General features: G+C 44.3%; 1 protein-coding gene across 1 annotated transcript in view; it reads left to right on the forward strand.

Moving 5' to 3' along the window:
* Positions 1 to 24873, forward strand: part of VPS41 (VPS41 subunit of HOPS complex) — an 841276-nt gene that overhangs the window by 633172 nt on the left and 183231 nt on the right. Inside the window, exons 20-22 of the mRNA XM_078688207.1 lie at positions 6842 to 6883; positions 16820 to 16870; positions 20178 to 20315. Coding sequence (XP_078544333.1) covers positions 6842 to 6883; positions 16820 to 16870; positions 20178 to 20315 — 231 coding nt within the window. The remainder of the gene's footprint in view (positions 1 to 6841; positions 6884 to 16819; positions 16871 to 20177; positions 20316 to 24873) is intronic.

The following is a 24873-nucleotide window of genomic DNA, read 5'->3' on the forward strand; positions in this document are numbered from 1 at the left end:
TTTGTTGATATTTGGAAGGGTAATGGGAGTCTGGTCACAACCAAATCAACAACCGCGTTAGGCTTAGACTTTGTGTCTCTTTTTCTGGGGAATGGGTTTGTAAACCGCTTTAGATTTTTAAAGCTGTTTTTCCATTCCACATTTACAGATAGTTTATAACGTGGCTGTTTTAAATGTCGCATTTCCAAAACCTGAAGGCATGTGTACATCAAGGGTTAAACTATAAAACAAGGCAGTCCTTAATGTGATACCTTGAGCTCTTCCATGTGAAGGGCACAGATCTTCAACCACCCGCTTCGAATATTCTAGGTGCTCATGTTCTCTCAGAAGCATCAAGTAAAGATCTTGCTGTGTGCTCAATGGGAAATGAAAGAATAACTAAATCTTCCTTTATTTTTATTATTATTATTAATATTATTATAGATTTGTACAGCGCATGGCTAACCTCAAGGGTTTCCCAGCACTAAGCAACAGTGAAGTACCTGAACCGCAAAAACATGCCTTTCTTATCAATAGAGTAGAGCAGCTTTAAAACAAACAGGTTTTTTAGCTTCTTGAGGAAGACCGAAAGAAAGCAACAAGCTCTCAAATCAGGGCAAAGGAAATCCACAGCTTGGGTGCTAAGAAGAAAAAGCTCGACTTCCTTGACGGCTTCCTTGAGCAGGCTGGCAGTACAGGCAAACGTAGGGGGTCAAGGAGGACCCTAGCAGCTGTATTTTGCACTGTCTGAAGCCACTTGAGCAGGCCCTTCGTGACACCTAGGAATAGAATGTTCCCATAATCAAGCCTGGTAATGACCACGGCCTGAATAACTGCTCTGTGGGTGGAGACAGCAAGACAACCCAGACTTTTCTTGAGCAATCTTAAAATGCCAAAACAGGTGGAAGCCACCTTTGTCATTTGGTGACTCATAGACAACCTGTCATCCAGCCAGACCTCTAAATTCTTGACCACTGGTACTGGAGTAGAAATAGTACCCATAGCCTCCGGCCACAGGTGAGAACCCTAAAGGTGGGGGAGGTTGCCCACCAATAGAACCTCAGTTTTGTCTCCATAAAACTTATGGGTATTGTCATTCATCCAGGAAGACACTTGTGTGAGGCAGCTAATAAAGGTCTCTGCACCACGATTCTCTTAGGATTACAAGTAGACAACGATCCTAGAGTCCTGAATGGTAGGAGAGTGAAACTGCAGTTCTCAATCATGTCTGCAAATGGGTTCACATAAAGGTTAAAGAGGGTTGGACTAAGGGGAGATCCCTTTGGAACCTTGGTTCCCCCATCTAAACTCACTATTCCTCTTTCAAGGTCTGGTAAGAGTGTTTATACCTCCACCATTTCAGAAATTCCTCATTTGTAGTGACTGGCTGCTGGGGCCATTAAGTCTCCCAGCTACCCACAGATTTTCAGTGTCTAGTATATGAGCTACTGGAACCATCCACAATATTACTTGCCATCAGTATCTCTCATAGGGAGTTTACGTACCCGCAGAGCTTGAACTCTTTCTGGACAAGCTGGAAGTGCCAGACATGGTTACCTCATCCCCAAAGGGCACATCTGACACTCCATATCAGCCTGCAGTGATCGGTCCTCTGATCATAGGCGACTCCCATAACGACTCACCTTCAGAACATTAGAATCTATATCGTCCGCAAATGCACAATTCCTACTAATTGGTGGAAGCTACACAACAATCTCTTCCTATGTGGTAGAGCCAGTTTGTGAAAATGCTAAAAGTTTCAAGGTTTAATTAGAACTTCAGTTTGATCTGGCTTATGATCCCCAAAAAGACTTTCCGAACACTAAACAAATGCAGCAAAGACTTTGGGGCACATGCATTATTGTTTTTTGCGGTTCCAAATCTGCCCCTTTGCAACTGCAATTTTTGCACTTGAGATGCATCATCCCAAATGCAAAAAACGCTATTTAAGTAATCGCAAGATTTGCGATTATTCAAATTTCGATTGCATGTAGCAAATCGCAAACTGTAATTACCTAAATGCAATGTAACAAAAAAAAATAATGATTTTGCTTGTAAGAAACGCATATTACCATCAACTTAAGGTTGATGGTAATTTGCAAAAACTTTAAGAAATGCACAAAAGTGCATTTTTCAAAGTTCTATGTTGCACACAGACATATCCCTGGGACATGTGTGTGTGCGCAACATGTTTTTTAATTGCACTTTCAGGGGTGCATCAGGGTGTCCTTTTGGCACCCTTGAAATTGCATGCGCAATTTGCGAGTACCTATTTGGTACTCACAAATTGCGCATGCAATTCGCATTGATTCCTATGGGCCTCTAGGCCCATAGGAATGCATGGGAAGCCAATCCTTATTTGAGATTCGCAATTTGCAAGTCGCAAATAAGGAATGTGTAGGAATCTGAATTTTTTTTGTTGCAATTCCTACATGCATAAGGAATTGCGATTACTAAATTGCGATTTCTTAAAAATAGCAATTCCTAAGTTTGATGCATGTGGCCCTTGGTCTGGATGGGAAGGAAACCTAGGCTCAAGCCTGCAAAACTTTATTCAGATATGAGAACAGGTGGATTCCCAGACATGTACATATACTACTTCGCCCACCACATCTCGCAGCCCGCATACTTCCCAACCTCTGGTAGCGAAAGCCCCACATGGATGTTGGTAGAATGAACTGAGATGCAAGCACCACCTGGACTAAGTTCACTATACAGTGCCTGAGCTTTCTCCTCTGCCAAGTATTCCCCCACACTGACAGCAATGTGATCCGCCTGGAGGGATGCTCATAAACATCTAGGTATGAACAGATTGCTTCACCGAATTGCCCCGATATGATTGAATGCAGTCCTCTGGATTAGACGTACCATGTTCAATTGACCACAGTGGATGGAGGTGGGAATCAATGTGGTTGGTGACCTATAAAGTGGTTTTGAATTCAAGTCCTTAGAAACCATATGTGCAGAATTTACCCTGATGATTCCACAGTATTGGCATTATCGTCAAATGAGACACTGTTTGGTGAGCAAGCTGGGTCCAGACCTACCTGCCCTTCCTGATTCAACCCTGCACAAAAACATACACTCATGGGGGAATTCTAGAGGTACAATCTTCGGCCTCTAGCAGATCCTCCTTGATTCCCTATACTCAAGCAACATCTGACAGGAGACCAGGACATACGGGCAGGTCAGACTGAATGTGGACTATACGGACAGCTCTGATGGTTGAGAACATCTGTATAGACATTGGCACTTGCTGACTGTACCTACACATCAGGAATGGTTGACTGAAATCTTTAGATTGGCCACGTATGAGATGAGAATTTACAAAGTTCGGGATAAAGTCCCTCAGTTTGATGGTGGGGGGTCCATTCCTATGATTGGTTGACTCCTGAAAGTCTTTTCTTTGGTATCACTAGTTAGCTACATGTTATAGCTCTTGGTGTATAGACCCCCACACTCTCAAGGGGACTCTCTTCATACACACAGGCGAGAGCCATGAACTATGTCCTGGGAGGGATTGACTGTACAGGTGCAATTAGACAATGTATCAACCAGATAATATGACACTGTTGGCCCTGGCCACACGATATATGTACCTGTGTATCTATACTGGGGGAAAAGGAAGGCTCTTGGACATTGTTGAGATGCATATCACATGCTGCTAGGCTGTGGGGCAGGGATTGGGTAGTATTTCCGGATATGAGCTTCCGTGAAACCGCTCCTATGTTCTACTATATTGCCTTATTTTTTAGCACTGTAATAGGACATGACATTCCTTATACTTTTGAACCTGACTTATTAGATTGGACTACTGATTTTGTCCTGTTATATAAAAAAAACAATCAAAGTGGAAACTCTTTATACACGCAGTTGTGGGCCACAAAGCCTGACCCGGGAGTTCTTCTGGTTGTGAGGGATTGACTGGACAGGCATTATTGGACACTGTATTAACCAGACAATATGAAAGTGTATGCCCTCACCACACAATATATGTACTTGAAGTGGGTCTATACGGTGGGAAGAGGATGTCTGTTGGATATTGGGAGATACAGATCGATAGCAGGTGAAAGGGGGGAAGGGATTATGTAGTGTTTCCTTAACGTCAACGTTCTTGACCCCGCTCCTATGTGTTAATGTGTTGCTTTATTCTTTGTGTTAGCAATAAAGAGGGACAACCAAGGACAATGTTTACCGGGGTCCAGTGTAAGTGTCCTACAAGTGGAAAACAATTTGTATACAAAGTTCCCCCAGGATGAATTAAATTACTCTCTCAGGAAGAATAGATAGTGTAGCAGGGGATCAAAGAAACCCTTGACGGAATTAAGGATGCCTCACACAATTACGAGGTTGGACAACGGTTGCCATCCTCCCCTGTGATTGTATCGTGTCATCATTGGCCTCCTGCTCCAACGGCGGGCTGGCGGTGCAATGCCTGCCGGGTAGCACGTAGTGCTACTCTTTGGTGGAGTTCTTTTATTCCTGGCCAATAGATGCATGTGTGTGAGGTACCAAAACAGTGCAGTAGTGAGCGTGAGTGAAGGTTTTAAAATAGGTCAGTAGAGTCCATTAAGAATACTTTAATGAGATGGCTCACTGCCTAATTAAAAGGTGAAGGGAGGGGTAGCGAGGCACAAGGAGTTAGGTAAATTGCCCTCGTTCAACCCTCACCTCAAGTGCGGTCAACATGTTTCTTGCCATAGAGGCAATTCGTCAGGACCTATACATGCTCATCAGCATATAAAATGTCACCCTGGTTGAAATAATTTCTAATACAACCTGTGTGTCAGTGCAGGTGATGATCCTGCAGGGGTTCCCAACCTGAATGTTAGGAGAGAAAGAGTTACAATCAAACCTAGGAACATTAAGTGGGAACTGTACATGAAGTTTAACATGGTTCAAGGTGTGTACATGCACAAATAAGTGGCGTGCACAAACGGGTAATTGTGACTTCGTGAGAGAGAGAGGAAGAGAAATTATTAAAAGCATGGTGATGTATATTCTAATACACCACTGGCACGAAGATATCTGTGTGATATATATCGACTTGTACACTCCATGCATCCATTCAAGAGTTGTAACCTATGGTAGTGTATTTCATAAAATCAGTTTTTAACATGAGTCTCAGAAAACAAAGCCAATGCCGCTAATCCGGGAAGACCTAATGCCGAGTGCATCTGAGTGGAGAAGACGCTCGAAATGTCCTTACCCTTAAGCCCTGGTGGAAGACCCCCACGGTCTGTCCTTGGGGAGCCCGAGCAGTAAAGAATTTCCTAAATAAAGAAGTAAACAAGGTGTATTCACTAACCGCGAGCAAGGCATCTCTGCGGTATGTAACCCGATACGTACAACAGTTGTTGTGCACGATCGTGAAGTCTATGAATTACATGAATTAACCAGCCCCCATCGGTACCCGGGTCCCAATCTTACCTAGATTACTCGGGGCGCTGGACGTGTAGACACCTACCCTTCCCCAGATGGCGGAATCGCAGGACAGCCGGTGAGTCGGTTTGTCACTGCCGGGTTTAAGAAAAGATAGCCGCGAGGGTTGTTGGTGGGCGTGCCCGAGGTGCGTTGCTCGGCAGCCCATGCGCGCGTAGTGTGGAAAGCGAAAGCAGACAAGAGAAGCTGCTAAAGAGCGTCTACAGAGGAACGCCATTTTAGAGTGGTGACGTTCCGTTTACTGGAATGTATTAGGATGCAATGCCCTATGTGGACGAGATGTACTCGGGGCCCCAGATTGTTGTGGGTGACAAGGGTCCATAGTAGGGGGACAGACTGAGCGTCTGCTATCTAACCAGCATATTCCAAGGAATGGAGTCATTAAGGCCCAGGGTATCTGTCTGAAGGCGGTGCACCCACCCGGTGCTTTATTCTTTAACATTGTATTAAGACATGACATGCTTTGTATTTTCGAACCTACCAAATGTACATCTGGACTTACTAGATCCAACTGTTGAGTCTGTTCTGTTATATTGAAAACCATTAAGGAAAGATTGATAAAAAAAACTGTAAATTATGTGTTGGGAGTTGGTACTGCTCTGATCTAATGACTTCCCCGAACACTAGACCATCCTCATGTCAGCAATTGCCGCTCTAAGATATTGTTAAATATCAAAATCACAGCCAATTATATCAGGGTTACAATGATAATCAATCTTCCTACTATGTATTAAAATATTGGTACCCACATCAGATTTTACCAGCTAATAAACACTTTTTGTTTTGCGATGTATGCGTATCCACAGGGAGCCAAACTGATGATATAGTCAAGGAATTCTAGAGCAAAGTAATTGAAATACTTATAAAGGAATGTTTTACTGCGTTATTTATCTTAGGTGAGTTTAAAGCTGGCCCATTAAATAATTCAATATTTTGTTTTAATTACATTCTGTAGATTAGAGAGTCAGACATACAACTACTTTTTTTCAGACAAAAATGTACCTCGAAGTATCTAAAGCTAGGTCCCCTTCTTAAAAGGTTGAGATTCAGAGGCTAAAATCTGGCCTTGTAAGGCAACATCCTCTGGAAATGTGTACATTTTGTACCCATCGTTTCTCTCCGCTCTTCCTGACTTTCCATCTGACAGCTCGCTCGACATGCTGTGAAGCTTCCATCAGATGACACAAATATGTTATGAATCCCACTTCAACATCACATAGATCTATTCAGATCTCATTTGTTTTTTATAAAGAAACAAGTCTTCCATTTGAAAAAGTAAATGTACATGCACTGCTGGGGAAACAAAACATAATGTAGGCTGAATTATCTGTTTTAATCCAATTAATTCCAAGTTTGAGTCAGATTGTAAAATAACTGCACAGTGCTAATGTCACCTTTCTGTCTGTTCTTTCGTATTCAGAAAGCAGTGGATATGCTTTTGGACAACGAAGATAAAATTTCAGTGAGTATCACAGTTTTGCATCCATGACACCTCTGAAACTCATATTCTCTTTGGATCTATGCAGTGTTTAATTATTGTTACGAGTATGTATCTGGGATTTTCTTTCTTATGAATAAAGGTAACTCCTGTCGTTGTTTTATCGAAAGCATTTCTGCATGTGTGTTGGACCTAGCCCTTCTTGCAGGGTGATCCCCTACCTTTTTTGCCTTCCTCTGATTATTTTTCAGATCTACTTTTTGTTGAGTTTAGGACTGGGCACTGTACCACTGCTAATTAATGCTAAAGGGCAGGTGTTTTCTCCTCTAAACATGGTATGATTGGTTTACACCTGTTTGGCACATTTCATTTACATTTTGGTCCCTTGTAAATTGGTACCCCATATACCCAGGGTCTGTAAATTAAATGCTACTAGCGGGCCTGCAGCACTGCTTTTGCCACCCACTGACGTAGCCTTTCAAACCAGTCCCGGGCCTGCCACTGCACCAGGAGGGTGGTGGTTTTAAAGAAGACCCTGAGATTAGTGAGGACTTTGAGTGAGAGGGTTCCCAATCCTCACCCCTACTGGGCATTCACGTGAAGAGTTTTAGAAGGAGGGAGATAATACCTGGGCAGGTACGCTAGTAGGAGGAGAAGACCCTATAGTTAGAGAGTCCCTTACTGGACCTAGTGCCAGGAGCACTGTCGCCTCCCACACCCTTTCCCCTTAGGAACTCAAGAATAGACAGGCTGAGAGGGACCTGAAGCTTAAAGGTGGCCCAGCTAGCTGTAGAATAGAGAAGGGCAGAGGCTGAAAGACCCTTAGCTGAGGAGAGGGTGGCTGAGGCTTAAAGGACCTTCGCCAGGGTAATATTTGCTCTTGAGGGATGGGAACTGGCCAATGAGCATAGTTTAAGAGTTCTGGACTTACCAGCGCTGCAAGCAGAGTCGAGTGGTGGCAGTAATATTGTGTTATGTTATGTTATGTTATGTTATGTTATGTTATGTTATTAAGTCACTTATAAAGCGCGCTAACACTGATTAGTTTCTTGGCGCTAAAATTGACAGTAACACAGCCTAAGGTGGAGGAGGAGGTGGATTAAAAAGCTTGTCTAAAGAGCCAGGTCTTCAGAGCTTTCCGAAAAGGTAGGAGGTCTTGGCAAGATCGGATCTCCAGGGGAAAGGTGTTCCATAGACAGGGGGCAAGGGTGGCAAATCTACGACCACCAGAGCGTTTGAGTTTAAAGGGGGGGGTCTGGAGCAGGGCTAGATGGAGTGAGCGGAGGTTACGGGAGGGGACGTGTCTGGTGATCAGTTGATTGATAAATTTAGGGCTTTTGCCATGTAATGACTTGAAGACCATACAGCCTGCTTTAAAATAGCAGCGTTGTGTGACTGGAAGCCAATGCAGCTTGATGAGAAGAGGGGTCGCAGCCTGCCATCTAGGTTGCTTTAGAATCAGCCTAGCAGCGTAGTTCTGCACCATCTGGAGGCGCTTAAGTAAATAGTTGGGGAGACCTAGGTAAATGGCATTTGCGTAATCCAGGTGGGACAGGACAGTGGCGATCACGACCTGGGTAATCGCTTCAGGCGTTAATAAACGCCTGACCTTCCTGATTTTTTTTAGTTGGTAGAAGCATTTGGAGACCACTTGTCCCACTTGTGTTTTTAGTGAAAGATCACTGTCCACAATGACTCCGAGCGTTTTAGCCGAAGATGATGGTTGTGGAGCTTGACCCAGGTCTGCAGGCCAATAGTGAGGGCCCCAGTACTTAGCACTATCCCCGGTCAATACTAGTTCAGTTTTACCTGGATTTAATTTCAATTGATTTTGATCCATCCAGGATTTAATAAACCTCATGGTTGACTGGAAATGACTCATAGAGTCTTCAGAGTTATCAATGGTGAAGAGTAGTTGCAGGTCATCTGCGTAGTTAAAAACTCTCACCTGTTTGTCCCTCAAGGTTTGTATAAGGGGGAGTATGTATATGTTAAAAAGGTGAGGTGACAGGGAGGAGCCCTGTGGCACTCCACATGGGATGGCTTGTTTAACACCGGTCAAGTCCCCCAGGCGCACTGCTAGGGATCGGTCCTCCAAAAAGGATCTCAGCCAGCAGGCCGCCACACCCTGTATGCCGGTCTGTCCGACACGGTCGATCAAGATTTTGTGGTCGACCGTGTCGAACGCGGCCGACAAGTCCAGTAGTACCAGGGCCTGGGGAGAACGTCTGTCTGCGCAGTCTCGGAGTGTGTCCAAGACTGCGGTGATCACTGCCTCCGTAGAGTGTGCTGGCCGGAATCCGGCCTGGTGAGGGTCAAAGCAGGAGGACTCCAGTATTAAAAGTACCATTCACATACCCACAGACTTGGTGCCTTGTTTCAAGGAGGGAGAGGACATACATCCGTGGTTGGAGGAGTATGAGAGAGATCTAGTGCACAGGATCCCTTAGGAGGATTGGGGCACTGCCCTGGGGAGTTATATTCCTGAGGATGGGAGGGATGCCCTACTGGCTCAGAAGGGAGTGACAGGCAGTGGTACACCCCATGAAAAAGACCCTGAAAAGGAAGTATGGATTCACCCCTGAAGAGTATAGGTTTAGCTTCATTTACACCCGGAAGCTGTCTCACCAGTTTTGGGAGGAATTTGTAGAGGATTTTTGCAGAGTGAAGTGAAGGGTGAAGGGTAGCACAGTAAACAATTTTGAAGGGCTGTTTAATCTGATTGTCAGAGAGCACATGTTCCATTGTTGTTTTCCAGGGCTACACCTACACCTGTTGGAGTGTAAGTTCTCTGACCCCAGGGCTTTTCATAGGAGGCAGACCTCTGAGTTTGTGCCAGAGGGTCTGGAATGGCATTTGGAAGTGATCCTAAAGGAATTGGTTCAGGTTCCCCCAGCCGAGGGCGGGGGAGTTTCACAGTAGCCCAGACAGTTCCCAGTGTAGTGGGGTGGGTAAAGGGTCCCATGTCCCTTCTAAGAGTAGGAAGAAAGGTGGGCAAAGTCCCAGGGTGCCCTAGGTCCAGGGTTCATCTAGTTTGTAACGGGAGACCACCTTCTGAGGTGTCAGGAGAACTTGGTGGTGGGGCGATTGATACAAGCATCCAACCAGTTCTGTTGTCTGGCAGTACCACTCCGCAGATGAAGGTGCAGAAGCCAAGATGGAGGGGTTAGAGGGGGAGGAAGGATTCGCCTCTAACTCCTGTCAAGCCTAAGGGTACTGATCCTGTATTGGGGAACCAGGTTCAGACTATCACCCCTGAACGGGGGGAAGGGGTGGCTGCCTCTAAACATGGTAAAATTGGTTTACACCTGTTTGGCATATTTAATTTAAATGTAAGTCCGTTACAAGTTGGTATCCCACATTTTCAGGGTCTGTAAATTAAATGCTGCTAGTGGGCCTGCAGCACTGCTTGTGCCACCCACTGACATAGCCTTTCAAATCCTTCTCAAGCTTGCCACTGCCGACCTGCATGCACCGTTTGCTGCCACTTTGATTTGGTATTTAAAACGAATTGCCAAGCTTAAACTCTCCTTTTATTACACATAGGTCACCCCTAAGGTAGGCCCTAGGTAGCCCTATGGGCAGGGTGCTGTGTAAATGAAAGGTAGAGCATGTGCCTTTATTGTGTGGCATGTCCTGGTAGTGTCAACTAGCCTATTTTGTTCCTCACTGCTGTGAGGCCTACTCCTCTCATAGGCTAGCATTGGGAATTCCATTATATACTTTTAAGTGGGAATTCCTGTTCTGATAGGAGAAGCGTTTCCATGTTTGGTATGTTTGGAATGATAGCGCTAAATCCGGCTTACTGGTGTAGTTGCATTTTACATTACTATTTTAGAAATGCCACTTTTAGAAAGTGGATATTTCTCTGTCCTTATGACTGTGTTTTGCAGCCTGACCACAATCAACGTCTGAGCCTGGGTGGCAGCTACACCTTGTGCATACTTTCCAGACAGCCACAACACAGGAAGGGGTAGATGTGACAGGGATACATCTGCATTCATTTGAGCTAGAGAGGGGGAGGGTGTTCACACTTAACAACTGTACAGGCTGTGTCCTGTCCTCACACAAAGGGCTGATTTACCCACTGATATCTGGAGCCAGGGCTGGGTTGAAAGGGATCCTTGTGCATTTCTTAAGGTTCTTGTGAAGTCACCCCCACATCAAAGACATTTTGAAGTATACATAAAGGGGCTCTTAAACCATGTTGGTGAACCACTGTTGGATCTGGAACTGAATCTCAATCACAAGGACTGCTGCTCTGCTTAAGTTTAATGTTGGACTGCTTTTCTGCTTATTGCCCTGCTGCCTGCTAACTGCTGTGCTGCCTAAAAAACTCATCTGGACTGCTTTTCTGCTTTATGCCCTGCTGCTTGCTGATCCCAGACTCTGGTCTAACCAGAGCCTGCATGGACTTGTAACCAGACACTACTGGCTCTACAATTTCCCCATTGTCAAGAGGACTGTTTGGCTTCTAGGAGGGACCACCATTTGTCATCTGCCTTATGTGCTGGCCTGCCGCAAGCCCACCTTTTCATGTCCAACTGTCCTCCCTGGGCTTGTGGCTGCCCTGTGCCTTACAAAGCAGTACGTGTGGCGGCTCTCCCTACTCCTAGGAAGTCGGCATGTTGTCAGCGCTTTCAGGGCACGTACAGCTGTGTGTGTGCCCAGCGCTGTGTGGGAGAGAGCAGCGCTCTTTTCTGTAAGAGTAAAAGAGCTTTGGGGGCCTACAACATGACCTGTTTTTGACTAAGAAGGGCAGCCGCTCCCCTTTTCTTAGCAGCACCGCCCCGGTTTTGTGGACGAGACCTGTGGGCTGCCACTCCGTGAGGTAGGGTGCCCTGAGCTGTTAAGCAGCGTCTGCGCCGCCCCGCCTCCAGAGCAGTGCCTGGGTCTGGCTGAGTCCACGAGCCTCACTGTAGAAGCCCGTCGACAACCAGAGGGACAAAGCCTGAGAGGAGCTGAACGGTATTGTCTGCAACTGCACCGCATACTCGCGGGCAGCTGCATTGCAGACTACAGGTACTCAAAAACCTTTGCAAGTAGTTTTTCACCATGAAAGCAGTTGTATATTTACTCTTGTGCAAGTTTTCAGTAAAGGCCTATTGTTGAAGAGACAAATTGCACATATAGTTGCAAATGGTGCACTGACTGACTGCGGAGTCCCTGATTTTATGATGCCAAGTATATACTAACAGCAAGAAATAGTTAGGTAGGTTTCTATTTGCAACCTCTTGTGATTGTCTTCAAACACAGGGATGGTGGCCTGCAACAAACAGCAGACCACCATCCCTGTGTTGTTTGTATCCCCAAATGGGATTTTGTATTGATTAATGGATTCAATGTTGCTTTAAGAAAAATGTTTCCTATTTTTTAGCACAATGGGAGGGGTGAGCAGGCAATCTGAGGTTGACTGATTACCAAAGTTGTCCATTGAGTGCAGTTTCCCCTTTGTAATTCCCTTACCACCTCCTTTGAGGAATCAGTAACCTATCATTGGTTTGCTTCCTTGATTGTGGTCAAAATCTTTGATGCATGCTGTTCGGAGTTACAATTAGGAGGCACTTGTTTCATCTCCTAATTCTGCTTCAGAATGTGTCGCAAAACCCAGATTGTGAGTCGGAAATGCTATTCCAAACTGATTTATGGAATTGTTACATAGGAAAAAATATTTTGATGTTGCCAACCTTGTGATTTTGCGAATTGCCAGGTTTATGACTGCAAAATGTTTTTGTACATCAGGCTCAAAATGTGTTTTCTGGATAGGAAAAAGCAGGAAACCCCACTAAACCTGGAGGGATGTTGGTGAAAAAGGCTTCTACGTGAGGACATTTTTTTTCTCCCCATATTTGTATGCAGAAATATAGACTTTCTATATTTATAAATGCATGAATGGTTAATCAGGTGAAAAATCCTGAGAAGCTGCAAGAGTTCCAGCTTCCTAACGTAAATACTTGAAATGATTGTTATTTGAAAAGTCCTAGAAAGTGAACAATGTAGGTAAATTACCTTTATAAAGATACAAGATTTCCTTTTGAGCGTTTTGCGGATCTGTCCAAAGGAATGCATGGGAACTGCCACTACAACCCTCCCTTTCCCCACTCAAAAACATCTTTCCTTTCCTGGGGGGAGGAGCCTAGCTCGCGGCCGTGATGGTCGCCTTTTAGCTCGGCTCCCGTAGCCCTCCCTCCTGACTGCCTATCCTGTCTTTTATCCTGTCCCGGGACGGCACACTTTTGGGGAATTGGAAACATTACGGCTTGTTTGTACTTACCATCTGACCCCGGGGTCTTGACGTGCAGTGGCTCCGGAGTTCCGGCCTCCGAGAAATCGGGGCCTCTGCGAGACTTGGACCGGGACCTGGCCGGTGGGATCCGACGGCTCTCGGCCCCGGCCGAGAGCGAGAACCAGTGTTGGGAGCCGATGTGCGAAGTTCCCGGCGATCCTGACCCGGACCTGTCCTGCTGGTCGCGTGGCAGACGTGGGTGAGAAGCCCCGGGACCTGATTCTGAGAGGGGGTCTCCCCCCGCCGCTGCTTTGTCCGGCGGCCCTGGTCCTCGAGGCCCGGACTCCGCTTGTTTGGGGCACCGGTGCTGGTGCGGGCGGAGACCCGTTTTGGGCGGACATCCTTTTGGCATCGAGGCCGCCCTTGCTGGGACCCCCGGCGCTTGTAAAGTCCTACATTTGAGAACTGTTATTTCCGGGGGTCCTCGTGGGCGGCGATTGGGCTGATTCACGAAATGGCGGCCGGCCCTCTGGATCGAGAGTCACCTTGTGGCGGCGGGCCTGAGTTGCCTGATTGTGTGGGGATCGGATCTGGTGGGCGTGAGCCGACAGTCGGAGATATCCTGGAAGCCCTCAGATCCCTGTACGCTTCCCTGGCCCTGGGCGTCTCGGTGGGTCCGCCACGATCCGCCGCCATTTTGGGCGGCCGTTTCTTCTTGTCGCCCTCTTGTTTCGATGCCTCCATTGCCTCACCCCCCTCGATTGACCTGAGTGTCTCCACCGCTGATCGAAGATCGTGTAATGTGCTGGTGACTTTGGGGCGCCCTGCTTTTCAAGGTTCGGACCCCGGGGACTCGGATGCTGTACTGCGACCCTGTTCGACATTGTTGCCTGGAATTATGGGTGGACTTCCTCCTGTGCCTACTTCGATGACTTTGCCTGTGTTTAAAAATGGGACCACCTCGCCCGCTCCAGTGGCGCAACTGAACTCCTGTTTCTCATGGCTCGTGCTTCGATTGTTGATGCATCGATACTTTCAGTTTGAACTATTGCTCACTTGTCGATCTATCTACTCCCCACGTAGCTATGCTAGTCTCCATTCCACTCGATTATCTGCTGATTTCGTATTTAGTATGTGGTTGTACATTGCCATGTGGTGGGTGGGGTTTGTCGCCCGGAAGGGTTGGGGGTGAAATGTACGACTTCTGCTTGATTCCCGGTATGCGATTTCGTTGCACACTTGTCTCTGATTGTAGAGGGGTGGGAGGTCCCCTTCTCCTGATATTTGGTGGCGCGTGATGGGGTGACATCCTGGTCTGTTTTTTGATTGTACTTGTCCGGTTGGGCGGAGGGCTGTGGCCCATCGTTTGTATTATAGCTCTTCTGCTCCTCCCTCCTGTTTTTTTTTTCTCCGCTTTTGTGGTCTTTTTGTCTCGTTTTTCATTCTTTCTTCTTGCTATATTTCGGGTTCTGGTTTAGGGCGACAGGCACGCTGTTTGAAGGGTAGGCCGTAGCCTTCTACAGGGGTGCAGGGTGGGACGGGTGGGTTGGGTTCTATTTATTGTTTGTCTTCTGGTTCTATGGCCCTTTTGTATATCTTTTTCGTGAGGCCGCGTCTGTCCCGACCTCCTATGGTGTGTTTCGGGTGGGGGTATGGCGTCGTTACTCCTCCTGCTACATTTTGGCTGTCTTTCATCCGAATGCCATGCCCCACTTGGACCGTTAATCCTTTTGTCTCCTGTCCTCTCACCATGGGGTGCCGTGTCGGCGTGTCTTTTACCTTTCTTTTTTCGTATTTCCTTATTCCCTTTTATTGTTTGGTTTTTCTTCCCTCCATTTTCCTTTCCCTTCCTCTTCCCCCCCCCTACCTAGTCCCCTTCCCTTTTTCCCTTCCTGCGTCCCAGAGGGTACTGTGACGGGCGGGTTTTCATGCATTGTCTTCCGATCCCACTGTTCTGGCTTGGTAGTGTCCCGGGTGGCGGGCGTGTTACGAGGATAACGCTCAGGGGTTGACTGTATCTCGCATATCCTGATTTCTTGAATGCATTGTGTTGTCCCCCTGATATTTTGCCCCACGCCCCCTTCTTAATGTTGAGGTTGATTACGGGATATCGGATGCCTCCGTATTACAATTGTGCCTGTCATATGTCCTCTCCCCTTATTGTAAAATTAAGCCTTCTTTACTCCTGTGTTTTAGCCCTTTAGTTTCTGTATTTTTTTTTCCCTATTGCGATTATACGGCCTCTGCTTTGTGTTGATTGATTATGTACTATTTGCCTGATGACTCCTGATTGTTTTGTACACTGCGGCCGGCCGGCTTGGTTTTGGGCCTCTATTTGTCTTCTTTTGGTATCAATAAAGGTTTTCAAAAAAAAAAATATATATATATGTTCTCTCAATGTTTCAAGCTGTATTACAAATGTCACAAAAATATGTTAATATTTCACTTCTGTTCTTGCATTTTCATCATAATAAAATACAATGAACATAAAAAAAAAATTAAAAAAAACATCTTTCCTCCTACCTTTGACAGGATTGTTCTGCCATCAAATGTTCACCACCCTCTCTCAGGAGCAGATTTTCACATGTAAAAACTCTGGTTTAATGGCAGAATTTTACCTTTGAGCAAACCCATTTATGTAGATACACATCTCATCTGTGTAATCCGAATTAACCCCTTTCCATTTTCTCTTGATCTGATGAAATTCATTATTTAAGATTCTTTCTGAATGAAACAATCTGTGATCACACTTATTTATCAATTTTGTAAGCACATTCAGTTTAATCACTTCCACCCTACATACCTAAACTGTGCCCAGTTTCAGAAGTTATATAGAAAGCCTCTGCAAACAGTAAATGTGTGCAGACCTGCGAAGCCTTACTTTTCTACATAGTCCCAATGAGTTTATGTCCCTTTTGAGTTGAAGCAGTGAAAAGGGTTTCCACCATAGGAGTGGGGCACATCTGCTTTGACACAAAGTGTGCTTACTGGGACTACTAAAACACCTAGGAAGTAGGCAATAGGAGTGGAGGTTCACATATACAATGTTATATCTGCAAAATGGAGAATTGATCCTGTATAGAAATTTACATCCGTCCCTAGAAGTATTGAGGGAATGAGTGTCCTCCATATGTAGGCCCTGCAGAGTGCACTACCCTGAAGTCACTGAATGTGCACGGAGAAGGTTTGCCCTCTACAGACCACCTCACGTTTTACAGACACTTGGATGACATGCCTCCATAGATAGTTAGCACTCCAGATCATCAGAGAAGGATATTGTATTTCTGCATCTCTGACTGCCTGAAGATTCAAATCTTTAATAGTCGGGGGTCATTAGAGGCTGGCATCAGTATCTCACAATGCTGATGACATAGACGCTACTCCAGCATTAGTGTCCTTTACATTGCACTGTGGTGTATTGAGAGTACTAGACAATGTGGTGATTGAGTGTTCTATTGTTGTATCTTACATTTTAGCCTTAGTTATTTTGTCCTGCTTGTATGCTGCCTGATATGTCACCGTACTAGAGTGTACTGGATTTGTTTTGTTAAACCAAAATAAATTGTTGAATTTTTATTTAAATAGCATCACATTATAATTTTTTGCCAGGGAAACATTGTGTCCTTCATAAGAATGCTGATATGCTTAGTTTTGAATATTTAGTTGTGCTTGCTTGAAAATCGTTGAATATGTTTTGCATCAGATATCAACCCAATCGCCATTTTGTTTTTTAGGTTGATAAAGTTGTTGAAGAACTAGAGCAACGCCATGAACTGCAGCATGTGGTAAATATATTGTATTTAAAGTATGATTTGTCATATTTTCTCAATTTTTATAGGTCTTCAGTCTGTCAAGGATTATGTTTAAAGCAACAAAAGCTACCATTTCAGGCATCATATAAAGTAAAAATGGTTACATATGAAGTAAACATTTGCAGACTCATTTTACAAATTGTTGCACTAGGCAACACAATTGGGTCAAAATTAGTTGGTTTGCCCACCTGACATGCTTGGTTTTAAAAGAAGATCTGATAGAGACTTCTCGCTGTAAATTCCTTACCTTACAATAATCCCCAGGCTTCCGACTTGATCCAGCAATTTTTTATGGGTAGTAACTCTGCTCCCTGGTAGGTGGCGTTTTTCGACTCTGTATGGTGTCATCTGTGTCGTCTGCGCCAAAAGTGATGTGCACGGTGCCTATATGGGCACCACCTCGGATGCTGACATCCGTTCTTTTCTTTCAGCCCCAGTCAGTGCAGCTACGGAGAAGAGTTACATTCAGTCTTTTTAGACTGAAGTTTTTTTTACTTTTTGTCAAGCTTTTTCTGAGACTTTGGGCCCAATTCACAGAACTAACTTAAGACAAAATCCTAAACTTACTACCATTTTGGTATTCACAGAAGGCACATACTCATTTCGGTATTCACAGAAGTTAGGAGTCCTAACTTTAGGACTCCTAAATGCCTTCTGTGAGTACCGAAAGTCTTAAAGTTAGGATTTTTCCCAGTTTAGGAGTCCTAAAGGTAGGAGTCCAAAGGGGCTACTCCCTCCACTTTGCGACCACTCCCCCACCCATATCACTTACTTGGGAGAAGCTGTCGGAGACCATCTATTTTTACTTCATCAGGCGGTATTAGCTCTCTTGGCCAAGGGAGCTATAGAGAAGGTACTGGCATCAGATGTAGGTCATAGTTGCTATTCTCGTTACTTTCTGGTGCCCATGAAGGACTGAGGTCTTTGTCCTATTTTAGACCTGCGCCTTCTCAATCTCTTCCTGAAATAGGAGAAATTCAACATTCTCACGCTCGTGCAAATCTTGTCTGCCCTGGACACAGGAGACTGGATGGCATTGCTGGACTTACAGGACACTTATTTTAACATCGCCGTCCAGTGGTTCATGGTAGGTCAAGAGCACTTTCAGTTTGCCATGCTTTGCCAGCACCCCTCGGGTTTTCTTGAAAGTGGTGATGGTGGTTGCAGCTTATCTGCGGAGGTCAGGGATTCCAGTCCTTCCCTACCTCAACAATTGGCTGTTGAAGGCAGGCTCACTCCAGGCACTTGTTTCCCACCTTCATACTGTGGCGAACCTTCTGTACTCACTGAGTTATAGTGGACAAAGCATCAGGGGGAAATCTCCTACATCCTCGAGATCTCGGAAGGAACTGCAAAAGACCTCCAGTGGTGTCTGACGAACCGCGATTGGGTCAATGGCAGACTCCTCTCCCTTCCCCAACCGGAGGAGACTGTAGTAGATGGTTCACTTCTGGGCTGGGGTGGCCATCTGGGAGAGGTGAAGATCAGAGGACTCTGGTTTCCCGCGGAGTCCGGGCTTCAGATCAACCTGTTGGAGTTCCGGGCAATTCGCTTAGCACTCGCAAGGAAACAGGCTTTGCAGGTTTATCCTTACTTTTTGCCCCCATTTTGACTGCTAGGTACTGATATAATGGTTCTGAATGGCCTGACCCCTGTTCAACAGAACTCAGTGCATGTGCTCTGACCCTTAAAACTGTGCATGTTTAATTGGCTTGTCCCCAAATTGCATAGCCTAACTTTCCTGTACGTTCCTAGAATATGGTACCAGGGGTACCCAGGGCCGGTAAGTCAGATTGCCCCCTAGGGAATACAGCACTTGTTCTGCCACCCTGAGTGGGGCAAGTTAAAACATAGCTGACAGTTTGACTCTGGAGACTGGAAGGGCAATTTATACTGGTAACTCGACTTTGCCATTTAGGGTAATGACAAAGTCCAAATCTCCCTTTTTAATGTATATAAGTCACTCCTATGGCAGGCCTAACGAGCTCTAAGGCAGGGTGCTGTGTATTAAAAATGAGAACATATACTTTACATTTTCCAGCAGTAAAAACCCTAAATTGTTGTTTTTACTGTGTAAAGGCTAGTAGCCTCATTGGCTAGTACAGAGATACAGGTTAGCTCCCCAGCCATCCTAACTTCTGAATTTGACTACTAAGGTTTGTACTGTTTGATATCAAAAGAGTCAGTGCATTAAATCTGATTTAATGGTTACATCAAATGTAATGTCACTGGTGGTCACAGTGGATCTTTAGAAGTTGCCACTTTAGTTGCCCAAGGTTTCCAGTGCCATTTACTGAGGTACACATGACTTGTCCTGCAGGCAGCTTTCTGCCTTCCTGGGGATACGTGCTAATGACTCCCAGAAAAGAACACAATAGGGGCCTGCATGGGAGAGCGGTCTTACCACCCTCTTGTAGGAAGCCACACCGGTGATAGCCCAAAAGGCAAGCTTTTAAGGAGAAGCCTCCTTTGAAGGACAAATGGGTAACACTTAGGAGAGGGGCTGTTAGAGATGGGATTCCTGGTTGGCTGAGGTATGCAACCATGCCAGGCAGGAATAACCACTCTCATGGTAAGCTAGATACACACTAAAAGATAACCTGTGCTCACCTTGTAGTAGATTGGCAAAGAGCAGTCAGGCTTATCTAAAGACACAATACGTAAAGTATTTGTGCAACACACACACACGATTGATGGAATGTTACTTGTTTCTTTTTGTAATGTGCAAGTGCAGAAATTGTGTCAATATTCTGGAATTTAGGAACGATTTTGTGGTCAGTTCTAAGTTAGGCTACCTGCAAAGTAGATGAACATTTGCAGGCTCGTTAGTTGATGGGTAGACTCCTTAATATTCCAAACTGACTAAAACCTTCTCTTTCCGAGGCGGGAATGGGTAGGCATCAACCTGTATTTAACGGGGGCACTGGGTCAGGGGTTCCTCTATACTAGGACATCATTTCCTAATGTAGAAACAGTTCAACTACATATGTGTGCGAGATGTATGCATTGAATATTTAGCACCTACTGAAAATATTGCATACCTGATGCTTAAGCTTTTAGATTATTCATCTAAATCTCCTACTTATATGGGATTTTCTCGAGTACTTCTGGGATCTTTTGCAAATTCATTGTAAATTGGAAATGTTCTCCATGACCAGGACAAATCCTATGCAAACGTTCATTAGGCACACTGAAAGTTATAAAAAAAGAATTCTGCAACTGCTCTACTTAAAATCCTGCAATCACCTGATTTATATTTACTTTTCTTTTTTTATTCCAGTATTTGCACAAGCTGTTTAAAAGAGATCATCACAAGGGTCAAAAATTCCACGAGAAACAAATCAGTTTGTATGCAGAGTACGACCGTCCAAACTTGTTACCATTCATACGAGACAGCACCCATTGTCCCCTGGAAAAGGTGAGAGTTTCTGTCGCAGACAGTATCAGACTGAAGATCAGTCACCGTGTTTTATTGTTTCTCATAAACAAAATGAAACTCTGCCTTTTCACCGATGACGTAACAGGTGCCGCTCTTTTAAAGTATTGTCCTAATTTAATTTTGCAGACATTGCAGTCACTGCGGTCTGTATACCATAAATGGGAAATTATGTTCCCAACCCAGCATGAAAATGAACTTGTTCTGGAAACTTGACTGTGAGGTGGTACAAGAGCAAGACAAATCCAGTCAGCTGTGGCAAGAAGAATAATCAAAACATGCTGTTCAGAACAGCAGCCCGACAATAATTGAGGAAAACAATATTTAAATACAGCGTGAATATATTAGGCTAATAAATGCAAATTGACTGCTGTTCAGAACACCATGGTTTGACTGATAGATATACAAGGCACATTTATTTTTGATAGCACAGCTCGCAGGGGATGTGATCACGTGACGCAGCAACTTGAGGCTTTTTAGCAAATGCAGAACAAAATGAAAGAACAGAACAGAGGTTTGATTAAATAGTATGGCACACAGCATTTGACAACTCATTCCTAATTGAAACAAGGGACCTGGATTTACAAAAGAGATGTTGTGCATCTATCTGAGTGTTGCTTAGGTGCGTAAAATCCTATTTGTAAATTCCAGGTCTTGATTCATGGTTTCAATATGTATAGCATAAATAGAAAATAGGGTACTAGAAAGGTTGATAGTTTGTGATAAATGTGTGGTTGGGCTGGGAAAGAGGCACTGTAAGGGATCGTGGCCCTTCTAAACATTTTACAGTTGTGTTGGGAGAGAGAAAACTGTTTTCCCAGGTTAGATAACAAATTTATATATACAGATGCTCATTTACATATCATTCACTCTTGTACATTATCAGCCATTCAAAAATGTTCACGAATAACATTTGTGAGTTGCTGTAATACTGTAAACATATGGCTGTGAGGTTTACTTACGTGATTCTTCGTAAATCCTAAATATTTCCCAACTTTTCACAAATGCATGAGAAAACAATAAGAGATTTATGGTATTCTCTTCCCCAGCTTTATGAATTGTGCATTTTGTTTTTAAAACAAATATCATTAATTTATGACTACCAGACATACTTACCATGTGATTTGCTTTTCGGCTCTTCACCCACTGTACTCTTATTTCATGTTTGTATCAAAAACTGATTTCTTACTAGAATGGCACGTTAACTCACATGAAAAGCTGTGCATTGTCAGTCGTTTCTACTTTAGCTGTCTGTGTAAAAATCTTGGCTGAAACTCAGTGGTAGCTGGCATGTAATTACAGAGGTGTGATATTATTATTATTTTTTTTAAGCCACTTACCTTTCTCACTTTCCACGCGACGACCTCCCTCATGTGTCTTCTCTCCTGGAAATGGGACCCAGGAAACTGCACCGCCCAATCCTGGCTCTGCTCTCACAGCATGAGAGAAATCTCAGGATTGGAGGGAGTGGCCTCTCTCAGTGCGCTTAAGAGTGCTGGAAGCCTGTGCTTTCTCTAACTCAGCTGACTAAGACAGCGAGGTTAGAGAAGTTTAAAATGTGCATGTCTGTCTGGCTGTCGTAACACTGCCGGCTAAAGGGACATTCGCATTTTAAACTTAAGTTCACTGCTTCCTGCTGCCCCTCAGCAGCAATTACCCTGGCCTGGCACTCGGTTTAGGACGGGTTGCTGAAAAATAAAATAGTGAAAAAAAACGTTATTCCCCTTTTATTTTTTAGCTGCTATGGGCATTATTTAATGGAGCGATGCTCCTCCGCTCTCATGGAGGAACCGCTCCAGACGAAATTGAAATTTCTTCATTTTCCTGGGGGGTTCACAATTACAACACCTCCTGTCTCACTTACCATTTAATTATAGAATAAGATCTTAACTGGGAGTTTGAGAAAATGACAAAATACATGCATAAGATGAATTCCACTAGGTATATTTGAGTTTCATTTGACTGGTCAGCTGTGGCCTCTTTGGTAGTGTTAAAAAAAATCTACTGCGATCTCCAGCATTTTGTTTTTATTGCATTTGTTTTTTTTTTTCAAAATCCGGGCTATGTGTGGCTTTATTTCTTATGGTGGCTGTCCTCTGTGGCAAAGTGAGGCAGTCTGTGTCACTGCAAGCACAATGAGAAATGGTAGTGGGGGGTCAGCATTTGTTAAAGAAGAGGAGGAGGAGCAAACAGAAGCACTACCGGCCGCCGCCCACTGATGAAACAACACCACATGGTGGCGTGTTAGGGTGCCAGGCAGAAGCGACAAAAGACAGTGAATGCATTTAAAAATCTATGTGTCCATCCCCACCTGTTAACAGCTGATGAAAAGTTATCTGGCATGATAGACATTCCTTTTTGTTGAATGTACCTTACCTAGTAAGCCAGCTGGTGCTGTATGAAATGGCCATAAAGTGTCTCTGCTTGGCTTTTTCCAGAAAGTAAATAATGAACGGCACTTAAGAGGAATCATTAATTGATGACTTAGAAAGTGCAGAAGAAAATGAAGAGGCGCAGGGGTTACAAAAGGTTGACATAAGAGGAAAGCTGCCTGTGCTCTACATATGCAAATGAAGACAACCGTTTAAGACTGTGAACGTTTGGATTGCCCTACTTGTGAGTCAACCGGCATGCGATCAGTTCTTGGAAGACATTCCCAGCCAGTTGCTTGCAAATCAGTCTCACTGGCAGACACACAACAGCATGTGCCAACTTCAGTAGTACCTGCTGACATGGGCTTACGTCACCTACACTCTCCTGTATTAGGACCAACTTGCACAGAACTGATTTTGTCTTGAATGTTAATGATGCACCCTAGAAGATCTTTGTAGCACTAGCAATATCCCACAAATGTCTGCTGCATTCTCGCCCATTCAGCTCGGATTGAAACAATTTAAGATGGGCAGAGTGAGAAAATCCCCTTACAGTGAAGCTACGGAAAACTTAATTTAACTGGATGATTTATCTTCGACATGTCTGCAAGATAAGTGTAGGATTGCGCAAGTGAAGACCATAAGGAATTGGATAGGTTTACACTGATTCATAGTTTTACTCAAACAAAGAAAAACAAGACTGGGAGCCTTTGCTTTCTGGAAATCACATTCTTTGGTTTGAAAATCCTTCTCTGGAATAAGTACTGTGCACCCATGAGGTGATCTTTGCAATGAAATTCAAGAGGGAAGGTGAAACTTGGATGTGGCTACATTTAAGGCGAAGTTACTTCCAGCTGTTACGCATATCCCTGGTGATCGCTCTTGCAGAAGCATTACTCCAGTGTATAGGCTACAGTTAAAAGGCTGATTGAAGGTTATGCACCTGACACCAAGAAGAGAATAGCTGTTAAATGAAGTAAGTACAGAAAGGAAGGTGATAAATCACACAAGGATACATCACAAGAATAGCCTAAAGATAACCAAATATTGGATAATGTATTAAAAAAAACAGGATCTGCCCAATAGTCAACGTGATCAAGATACTCCGAAAGAGATTAAAGAAAAGTGTGGTAAGCTGTGAGAATAATCAGGATCTTTGCAGGGGAAGAGTCATGAAAATATTTATGTCCTTACAGTGAAGAAGTAGAGAGGCCTTTGCGGGTATTAGATCACTGAAGTTCACTGAACAATTCCTTTTACATCAAGTAGGGAATTTTTTTTTTAAATGCACCCGGAGCATGGAAGATAGTACTAAACAAATCCACTGGCGATCTCTTCCATATAACTCTACTGAAAAACAATGGAAGAACTGATTTACGGCCCATCCCTCTGAACCCCTATGAAGCAAACATCTCAGAGAGTGCCAATTAGTTTTGTCATTTGAGGTAAAAGGGAAGATATTCATGTTTAGCCCACTGGACCAAGGTTGTCAATGCTCGTGGATTTGTCAAGGGCTGGACATCAAGAAAATCTATCTAACTTCCTTCTTGAATGCCCAAGGAAAGGGTTACTCCTGCTAATAGCCACGGCTCCACCCTGCACTTTACACGCATGAAAGGTGTCAAGTGTCTCCTTAAAAGTGTCCCACTTCAGACAAAAAAGCCAATGGGTAAAAACAATCACCTTTGCAGTCTTGATGTTTTTTGATTGAAAATGAGAGGTAAAAATAAGGTTGATAAACAAGACACTAAGAACCTCTCTTAATCAGGTTAACCGCATGCGGAATTCCGCCCGTACGCTGAGTTTTTAAAAATCGCATGTTACGTGACGAGCTGGGCTCGTCATGAGCGTGCGAGGAGGCTATGCCATGACGAGCCCAGCTCGTCATGAGCGTGGAAGGTTTACAAAAGGTGACCCTGCACACCTCGAACATAAATAAAGCAGTGTAAATGCTATTTATGCATAAAATCACAATCGCTCCAAATGTTCTCCCAAGAATTCCAAAGTCAAATTTCTTCTGTAAGCAGATTCTTTTATTCACAGTTGATGATTAAAACCAATAGCCAACGCGTTTCGTCCGTGACCGGACTTCTTCAGGGCTGTTTATAGAATTTTCTATTTGGCACTGCTTCACATTGGTCTTCACACTTGAGATTCAAATATTTTAA

The sequence above is a fragment of the Lissotriton helveticus genome, chromosome 4_1 (genome assembly GCF_964261635.1).
Source record: "Lissotriton helveticus chromosome 4_1, aLisHel1.1, whole genome shotgun sequence".
Classification (NCBI taxonomy): domain Eukaryota; kingdom Metazoa; phylum Chordata; class Amphibia; order Caudata; family Salamandridae; genus Lissotriton; species Lissotriton helveticus.